The 10,462-nt window shown below is 38.3% G+C and overlaps 1 protein-coding gene across 3 annotated transcripts; it reads left to right on the forward strand.

Annotated features, from left to right (window-relative positions):
• The first annotated feature begins 4,431 nt into the window (after positions 1-4,431).
• Positions 4,432-9,159, forward strand: LOC102589872 (peter Pan-like protein). Of its 3 annotated transcripts, XR_001473374.1 has the most exons (5): positions 4,432-4,517; positions 4,600-4,717; positions 6,912-7,141; positions 7,307-7,399; positions 7,483-9,159. XR_001473374.1 is itself a non-coding variant. In XM_015308400.1 (4 exons), the coding sequence occupies exons 2-4, from the start codon at positions 7,025-7,027 to the stop codon at positions 7,630-7,632; spliced, it is 360 nt and encodes a 119-aa protein (XP_015163886.1). In that variant the 5' UTR covers positions 4,432-4,717; positions 6,912-7,024; the 3' UTR covers positions 7,633-9,159. The 3 variants fall into 3 exon arrangements, 2 of the variants coding, with proteins under 2 accessions (XP_015163886.1, XP_015163887.1); XM_015308400.1 differs by having other exon boundaries at positions 4,432-4,717; XM_015308401.1 differs by having other exon boundaries at positions 4,432-4,717; positions 6,990-7,141.
• The last annotated feature ends 1,303 nt before the right edge of the window (positions 9,160-10,462 follow it).

Raw genomic sequence — 10,462 nt, forward strand, 5'->3', positions numbered from 1 at the left:
AGTTTCCAACAATCACTTTTTTAGGTTGAATCTCAACTTTCATACCATTCAAAATAACGTTTGCAAATCTTAGTTTATTTTGTTCATTCACTGGCCACTTCGAACCATGTTGAGTTTTCAAAACATGCTATAAGTCTCAGAAATAAGCTTTTAAGCATCTTTAAAAATGTCTATTGATGGAGTCAACGCGTTATCAATTCGACACTGTCATTTTTTATTTTTTTTGGTAAGGAGACTCAGCATATCTAACATTATCAAAGGAATATAGTTAGAGGAAGTAGTAACGGTGGTCTCACGAGCAACAACGTTTGGATTTGGAATTTGAGATGTGTAGTAGTAGCAGTGGTAGCTGCAGACGTATGGTAAAGTAATATATAATTGTGGTTTAGTTCATGCAAATATTAAGGTAAGTAACAGATGCAAGTCAATTTTTGAATTATGACTTTAAGTTGAAGGACATTTGATACCTTAGAACATATTGTTAAGTGGTTAAATTTAATGGTACTTCATAAAATCTAAAAAAAATAACTGCTTTAAAAGCTGATAATTCTCTCAAAGATGTGTTAAAGAAAATTTTTCTACCTTGTATATATATATATTTTTATTTACTTTTAAAGTAGTAAATCTGAAGTTTACTTTTAAAATAGTAAACTTGAATTTATTATTCTAGACTAGATATATTGGGTAAAATCAGTCTACTTTGGGTGTTTGATGCGATGAGTCTGACATACACCATCAAAGATTAAACTCAAGTATTAAACCAAGATTTTATGAGACAATGATATTCCTTCACACCTTAATGAGGAATTGAAATTAGAATATCTAAGGTTCCCTTATGATGTGGATTAATTTGAAAGATAACTATGACCACGTGAAGATGACCGTTCTTCCACAAGAACGTTTCCATTGGATAAATTTAAGGTTGCATGATTTTAAATCTTTCTACGAGTATAATTCTTTAATGTTAGAAATTATTTCACTGTTGAGATCATATGGTGAAACTATAACTGATGGTAATATGTTGAAGAAAACTTTTATCACTTCTCATGCCTTGAATGTGCTCTTGCAATAGTAATATCGAGATATAGTGTTAAAAAATATTCCGAGCTGATTTCACAACTTTTTGTGGCTGAACAAAATAATAAGTTGTTAATGAAAATTCATGAAAGCCGACCTGGTGATTCTCTGAAGTAAATGAGATGAACTTCCACCAAGCTTAGCGTGGGAAAGGTCGTGACCATGCTCGATAGAAAAAACAAATTCTCTATATTACTATACATGCATCAATTTGCTCTTGAAGTAACAATATCTTAAAAGAAATTCTAAACTATCATAATTTGTGATATTCTACACTATCTACATTTTAGTTAATTAATTAAAATCATTGTGTCAGTGAAACATGTTGGCTTACGTGTCTTAACAAAACAGTATTTTTATGTACTTCACTTTTATATTCATATTATAAATTGTGATAAATTCAAATCTTATTAAATTGAAATAAATGTGAACTTGTCTGATGAATCCTCACGTATGGTGTTTTGTATTTGTCTAGATTGATGATCTTTTTTTCCTAAATTTGGAACTTCCTAAAAGGTTTTATATTCATAATTACCTACAAAATGAAAAACCAACTTAGCAAAAAAAAAAACCCAGCAAGAGTATTTCCCTCCCTTAAGAAATGTTGTACTCTTACTGATAACACCTCACTTAGCCTGTTGATGGAGTCGACCACCATTGTTACACTCCCATAAATCTCCCAAACACCATTAAGAATATGAACCATAGCCAAAGAGTCAGATTCTAGAGTGGCGTGTAAGAAATTATTCTCCCCGCAATATTGTAAACCTTCTCTTATAGCCACTATACCTCAGTTACTAGACTTGTAGATTCTGCTAATTTCAAACCCTTAGCACCCACTAGATCTCCTTCATAGTTTTTAACACAAAATATTTCTGCACTAGATCCTGGATTACCTCTAGAGGCCCCATCAGTATTGCATTTCCACAAACCACAAGGTGGGGGAAACCATTTAACCACTTTATACTGAAACCATGGCCTGTAACCATAAAGGAGTGCTACCATGTGAAGCCAAGAGTTAGGGACTGTTGTATAATAATCAGATTGTGAACAATATAATTAATATCCCCAATAACTTTATCTCTAGAATAAGATTCTCCGTGCAACACCGTGTTCCTCCTCTTCCATAAAAATCACATAATAATGTTAGGAATGGCTTGATATATCAACTTTTGTCTAGCATTCCCGAAAAACTCCTAATACATAATATCTATAAAAAGACTTGGTTCTTCAATGTGTTTCTTCAATACTTACTAGTGCTATGAAGTTAATATACCAATTGCCTTTCTCTCTCTGAGTGTGTTAATATTCTGAATGACTTCGCTTTTATTTAAGTACAACTCTTCAAAGAATTGTTCTTCACCTCAACCTCCTCATCAACTCAAACTCTCTTGGCTTAGAGTTCTACTTCAAGTGAGAGTCCTTCTTCAAAACAATCTCCTTACTTCATTGTTATTGGAGTCAAACTACAACTCTTCAATTCACTGTCTGCTTGTTTCCTTTGAGTGTATCATAATTAATCATTATGCACTCCTTGATTTTTGCATTTTTATCTTCATTCTTGCCTTTATTTATTTTATGAATTTGCCCCGAGTAAACTACTCAAGGCAGTGTATATTTGGACTAGATTGACAGACACGTTTCATCCTTCTTTATCAATCATCAAAACTACATAGATCTAACGAATTCACCAATGAGTTCCAAATGCCTTGGGTAATGAGTTCAAGTAAAGTTTTTTCGATTCAAAGCTCATTTTTGGAATTGGATTTTTGAGTTTTTTTGACCCATTTTTCAAAGTGTTTGACTTTGGTGTTGTTAATTTCGGGTTCTTATTGTAATTACTTGATTGAATTAGATTGTGTGGCTTTGGACATGTTCGTAAAGGAAATGCTCAAATCTTGATCGTCTTTGATTGAAATTGAGGCAAGTGATTTTCTAAACTTCGTAAATCTAGTTGATTCACGTATTTCCTTGTATTATGTGTGTTGGGGAGTAATGAGAATGAGGTGAGGGGTTCATTGCTTCACTTGCTTAATATTAATGAATAAAGAAAGGGGTTCAATAAAAGGCAACATGTTGATTATGATACTTTGTGAAATTGCCTTGTTGTGAACCCTAATATGATTATTGATGAAATGCTTTGATGGTATTATTATGGAATTGATTTGCTTAAGTTATTAACTCTTCCTTGTGGTGTGAAATTACTTACTTGCATTGATTTCTGAGCACCGTGATAAGGCTTCTGATGATTATTGATATCGAGGTCATTACGAACGAGTGTTATTGATGTTGAGGTCATTGTTGGCGAGTGTTATTGATGCCGATGTCAGTTCCAACGAGTGATATTCATGTCAAGGTCATTTTCGGTGAGTGCTATTGATGCCGAGGTCTGACGAGTTCATAAACTATGGGCGGTTCCCATGAGTTTCGATTGATTTTGTGCGAGATAGATCTGTGGATTTGTATTCAATGTGCTTGATTGTTGTGCTTTAATGGTCTTGCTACTTGTGATTGACCTATTTGACATTTGTGTTTGTCATGCTTGTTACTTGATGATTGTTGAATTGTGATTATTGGACTAGGATCATGAAAACTTGTGAGATGTATACTATGAATTGTTCGGTTGGGCCGATCTTTATGCATGCTGTAGTTTGAGGAGGTTCGATTGGGATGAAGCGGTGCTCGTTTCAAACTAGTTTGGTTATATTAGTGAGAATATTTTGTGTAAATAGTGTGTACCTCGGATGGTTCAGTTTATCACATGTTGCTAAATGGGCGTGTGTTTGAATCTAGGCAGCATTATTTTTTCAAAAAATATTTATTTTAGGAGGAGCTTTAATTGTTTACTGATAAAAAAAATGAAAATAAAAATTAAATAAATAAATAATTGTTTACTGATATTTTTCTTTTCTTCTTTTGATATTCTATATATATATTTATATAAAATATTTAACACTATTATTTCTAATGAGATTATTTTCAAAATAAAAATTTATTGAAAAAAAGTTTAAATATTTTTTATTTTACTTTTTGGAAAACTGCTTGCAAAAAGTCCTGCATACGCCACTCAAATATCAAATATGTATATAATTAGTATATTTTATGAATATTCAAAAATCGTCTCAAAAAAGATTTTGTTTCACTCAAATATTTTGTTAAATTAGTATTAGTTAGTTAGTAGATTATATTTTGTTAAATTAGTACTATTAGTTAGGCCCAAAGACCACTGTTTATCTGTTATATACAAACGGTAGAATGCCACATAAAGACCGCCACGTCATCCATTTTAAAATTATTCTAATAATCACATTTTTTTTTCACCCCAAAGGACCGTTACAACTTACAAAACTCTGTTCTCTTCTTCACTACCGAATATTCTCACACACGCTCTTCTCATGGGTCTTTCTCTCTTTTGCAGAACCTTCAATTTCTCTAAAATGGTGAATTTCCCAATTCCCCTCTCAATTTTAATTCTCCTTGGATAAAAGAAATCAAGGTTTTTTGTGTGTATGTATGCAACAGACAATGGCGAAGATGAATAAAATTGCTGAGAAACAAGAGGGAGGTGGTTGTGAGGTAAATGAGTAGAGACGTTGGTATGCTTCTTGATTCCTGTCCGGATGCCACTGCTCGTATTCAGGTACTTTTTCCTCTGACTTAGGGTTAGGGGATTAGTTGATTGATTGATTATTTGAATAATTTATATGTAACATCGAAATCAACTCGTACTAATGGGAATTTGGTTTATCAGTTTATGGATCATTTACCTTGAAACATAGAATTTTGCTTTGCTTGAAGATTATAGCTTGCAATTGCTCACTGTCACAACAAGGGTGTTTATAACCAAGATCGCTGATTGGAATATCTTAACCTTTTAACTATTGTTCCAGCCTGAAAATTTGTGTATTAACCACTGAATTAGGGTACTTTTTCCCATTTTTCGTATTTAACCTCTGACTTTGGGTTGGGGGCTTAATTGATTGATTGGTTAATTGAATAATTTAATCAACTCGTAGGAATGGGGAATTTGGTATATGATGCCTGGTGGTCAACTCTCTCCTGTTACTCATAATTTAATCAATAGTTCTTATGAGTGCATTCTTCTTGTTTTGTACATGCAACCCGTCATTCTTCATTTGATTGGCCTGCTATCCTCCCTAAACCTTTTTCTCATTTATACTTTAGATTGCGAGCTAAGAGGCAAATATGTACTTTTCTCTCCTAATACTGCTTAGAATAGTATGAAACAGTTGTTATAAGTTATTTTTTTCTGTTATATGTGTTGGGAAAACACGGACAAGCACAAAAATATATATGGTAAAAAGTAATGGAAAATAAAAATGGGAAATAATGACACCAAGAATTTTACGTGGAAACCCTTCTAAATAAGGGAAAAACCACGGGCCAAGAGGAGCAACTGATATTACTATAGTAAGGAATTTTACACTGTAGTCACGAGTACAATACTCAAAATGACTACCACACACTCAAAAGGAATAACACTCTTTTGGTTTCCACCTTACTAAAATATCGCTCACACTCTATTTTTCTTCACAGACTATTTTTCTTGTATAGCCTATGGAAACCTCACAGCTCTCTAAATTTTTTACTCTCTCTGTGAATTGGTGTATCAAATGAGGAGCTGAAGAGCTCCTTTTATAGAAGAAATCAACAACACAGTTTCAACATCCACCGATATGTTTCTCAACTTTTGCTGCCAACCATTGACAATTGCATGCAGCAATTGTTGAATAACTTTAATTGAATAATGGCAGCAAATGTTGAATAAACCAACAATTTGACTAATGGGGCTGGACCCCACAAATCTCCCCCTCCAGTCCCATTCACTGGAAGGAGGTATCTTCATCTTCTTTAGAGAGAGCTCATACCCACAAGTTCTTTGCATAACTCGAACTTGTCTTTCGGTATCGTCTTGGTCAGCATATCTGCAGGATTTTCACTTGTGTGGATCTTTTTGACGTGAAATGATTCACTTTCCACTTCCTCACGAATCCAATGATATACCTTACTAAAATATCGCTCACACTCTATTTTTCTTCACAGACTATTTTTCTTGTATAGCCTATGGAAACCTCACAGCTCTCTAAATTTTTTACTCTCTCTGTGAATTGGTGTATCAAATGAGGAGCTGAAGAGCTCCTTTTATAGAAGAAATCAACAGCACAGTTTCAACATCCACCGATATGTTTCTCAACTTTTGCTGCCAACCATTGACAATTGCATGCAGCAATTGTTGAATAACTTTAATTGAATAATGGCAGCAAATGTTGAATAAACCAACAATTTGACTAATGGGGCTGGACCCCACAATATGAACGGGTTAGACATCTTTTTCTGCACTGTGATATGTGAACTTGCGAAGAGATGATTTCTCTTCAATGCCTTTGAACATTGCGGAGAGAGTCAAGTAGGAGTTTGTTTAATTGGAAAAGGAAAGGGTGTGTGTTTTGTTACTAGTACAATGTTTTAGCTTTTTTCCATTTAACTTGTGGACTAGATATTATGCCTGTTATTCTCCTGGTTGCTGAATTCCTGCTATTTGAAAAAAAAAGCAGAAATGATCAAATGGAACGTTCATTGGCAGGACTGATCTTTTCAGTACTTCTCGCTTCTTTTTGTTTCCTCGACTTATGAGCTCTGTAGCTTTTCGCAGCAATGCCTGATTTTGTCTTGTGACATAAGCTAGAAACATGAATATATTTTCTGCTATATATTTATCTTTACCTCTGTGGTTCTGTATATTACAATATACATCTGTTGTCTGTATTTTTCATATCTCTTGACCAAATAATGTTTCGTTAATTTAATTTCAGGAATCAAATCGAAATAATCTCAAAGATTTTATGAGTCTTGCTAATGGTTTGATGGTCACACATTTCCTCATATTGCAGAAACTGACTCTGCATCATACTTGAGGGTTGCCAAAATGAAACACTGTCCAACTTTAACATTTAAAATACATAAATATTCGTTGGCTGCTGAGATTGTTCAATCTCAACTCCGTCCAAGATGCCCTTTGGATCATTTCAAGAACCCACCGTTGGTAATCTTTTCTGCTGAATCTTACATGACTACTTCACACTTCCTGACATGTAGATGCACCTATAAGAACATACTCATGTTGGCATTTTATAAAGTTGGTTGTCTTGTCTTAGCATTATCTTTTTTTCTCTGCCTGGTCAGCTGAGCTCCAGAATTATGCTTGCAGATTGTGCTATCTGGTTTTGGGACAAGGGAAGAACACCTAAAGCTCACTACGTTTATATTCCAGAACATTTTTCCTGCCATTGACATAAATACAGTGAGTGAGAACCATACATAAATTTCTATTCTAGCCACAGTTTGTTTCACCAGTTGTTAATGGAAAATTGTTACACATTGCAGGTCAAGTTCTCTTCATGCCAAAGGATTGTATTACTTAATTACGACAAAGAAACAAATCTTATTGATGGCACTACTCTATCAGATTACAGCCAGTGGGTGTTTCTCGCTGAATCAGGAAATTTGTGCAAAACCATCAAGTGCCTGATCTAAGAAGTCTTCAAGATGTTAGTGACTTTGTAACCAAGTACGTGCCTATGTCTCTCAGTGCTGCTATGGCTTTTTGATTTCATTCGATGCGATTATAGTTTTCCTTCATTAATCTGGTTGATTTATTATCATTTTTTTCATAGTGAATTAAACCTTTCTATTTATTATCAGCCAAAGAGCTGGTCTAGAGTTAGTATAACTATCTGCATTTGTTATCCTTCTGGAATCAGGTTGTGTGGAACTGAGATCGTTGAATTACTGCAGAGATTCTATTCTTACTTCTTCCTTATTTCCTAACGGCTACTACCTTTCCAAACCCTGTTACAATTTGGATTAATAGCAAGTGTACCCTTAGAAGAATTTTGTCCGCTGTATCAATCCATAAACCCTATTTTATTCTATCTCCCACCTGCTACTCACTCTCCTCACCTTTGCAAACATATCCATTTCCATTACTATTATATAAGTGATTGATTGATTAATTGAATAATTTATATGTAACCTCAAAATTAACTCGTAGGAATGGGGAATTCGGTATATCATACCTGGTGGTTAGCTCTCTCTTGTTTTTATTGCTTATGGATCATTTAGCTTGAAACATAGAATTTTGCTTTGCTTCAAACATAGCCTACACCTCGCCTCCCCAAAAAACTTTCAACAACTCATTGATGCGTTTGCTCACTGTCACAGCAATACCACTGAGATCTGAAGTTTTGCAATTGCTGATTGGTAAATCTGCTGTGAACATTATCTATCTTAATTTTTTAACTATTGCTCCATGTTCCCCCACCTGAAAATTTGCTTCTTGATTTCCAAGGGAACTTAAAAGTTTCCGACTTTGGGCAATTTACTCAAATCTCTAACAGGGAGTCAGGGCCGACTATACCACTTGTGGGACTCCAAATTATGTTGCACTTACGAGATATGATGCATATGTAGTTTGAATCATTCAGTTACTTCTTAATAGTTCTTATGAGTGCATGCTTCTTGTTTTGTACATGCAACTCATCATTCTTCATTTGATTGGCCTGCTATATCCCCAAAATCCTTTTCTCATTTATATTTTAGATTGCGAGTTAAGAGGCAAAAAATATACTTTTCTCTCCTTTTACTGCTTAGAATAGTATGAAACAGTTGTTATAAGTTATTTTCCTTAAGTAGCTCTATTATTTTCCCATTCCTGAGTTTTATCTGCAAGGAGCTTGAATCAAAAAGAAGCTAAGCAGAGGGGTGGTTGTGTCTTCATTTTAATTCATTGATCCCTTTTACCTAGCATGATCAGTTGATTTTTTTAGTTTGATTGCGCTCGTTCCTTGATTTTTATAAGTGTTCCTTTCCTCATCTCATTTTTCTTGATTAATTTGTGAAACTTCTTGATAATACTCAGAACCATGTACATGCAGAGGATCAAGATTGATAGGATAAAACGAGACCCCTTGGTTCACCATTGTGAAAGTTTTGAATTACTCTCTACCCAACTCTGTTTTTGTTTTTGTCTTCTTTTTGTTATGAATCTACCCAACAGAGAGTGCCTCGAGGCCGGGGGGCGGGGATGGGGGCCTTATGGCACGAAGTGTGCCTTGAGGATGGAGGCGGGGAGGGGCCCTCAGGGAATGGAGTTTGCCTCGAGACCGGGGGCGGGGAGTGGGACTCAGGCATAGAGTGTGCCTCGAGGGGTGGCGGGGTTCTCAAGGTACGGAGTGTGCCTCGAAGGCGGGGGGAGGGATGGGGGGGTCCTTGGGGTACGACGTATGCCACAGGGTCGAGGAAGGGGTGGGGGGTCCTCGTTGCTTGGAGTGTGCCTCGAGGTCGATGGGTGGGGGGTGGTGTCCTCGGGGAACGACGTGTTCCTCGAGGCTGAAGGGAGGGGTAGGGGTTCCTCGGGGAATAAAGTGTACCTCGAGGCCAGGGGTTGGGGGAACCTCAGAGCACAGAGTGTGCCTCGAGGTCAGGGGTGGGAAGCACCTCGGGACACGGAGTGTGCCTCGAGGGGTGGCGGGGTTCTCAAGGTACGGAGTGTGCCTCGAAGGCGGGGGGAGGGATGGGGGGTCCTCGGGGAACGGAGTGGGCCTCGAAGGCGGGGGGAGGGATGGGGGGGTCCTTGGGGTACGACGTATGCCTCAAGGTCGAGGAAGGGGTGGGGGGTCCTCGAGGTATGGAGTGTGCCTCGAAGCAGGGGGAGGGATGGGGGGGTCCTTGGGGTACGACGTATGCCTCAAGGTCGAGGAAGGGGTGGGGGGTCCTCGAGGTATGGAGTGTGCCTCGAAGCAGGGGGAGGGATGGGGGGTCCTCGGGGAACGGAGTGGGCCTCGAAGGCGGGGGGAGGGATGGGGGGGTCCTTGGGGTACGACGTATGCCACAGGGTCGAGGAAGGGGTGGGGGGTCCTCGAGGTATGGAGTGTGCCTCGAAGCAGGGGGAGGGATGGGGGGTCCTCGGGGAACGGAGTGTGCCTTGAGGCCGAGAGGTGGGGGCGAGTCCTTGGGGAATGGAGTGTGCCTTGAGGGGTGAGGGTTCCTCGGGGAACGGAGTGGGCCTCGAAGGCGGGGGGAGGGATGGGGGGGTCCTTGGGGTACGACGTATGCCTCAAGGTCGAGGAAGGGGTGGGGGGTCCTCGTTGCTTGGAGTGTGCCTCGAGGTCAGGGGTGGGAAGCACCTCGGGACACGGAGTGTGCCTCGAGACTGGGGGGAGGGATGGGGGGGTCCTTGGGGTACGACGTATGCCTCAAGGTCGAGGAAGGGGTGGGGGGTCCTCGTTGCACGGAGTGTGCGTCGAGGGATGGGGGGTTCTCGGGGTACAGAGTGTGCCTCGAGGCCGGGGGCGGGGAGGGGGCC

The sequence above is a fragment of the Solanum tuberosum genome, unplaced genomic scaffold (assembly GCF_000226075.1).
Source record: "Solanum tuberosum cultivar DM 1-3 516 R44 unplaced genomic scaffold, SolTub_3.0 scf00080, whole genome shotgun sequence".
NCBI lineage: Eukaryota > Viridiplantae > Streptophyta > Magnoliopsida > Solanales > Solanaceae > Solanum > Solanum tuberosum.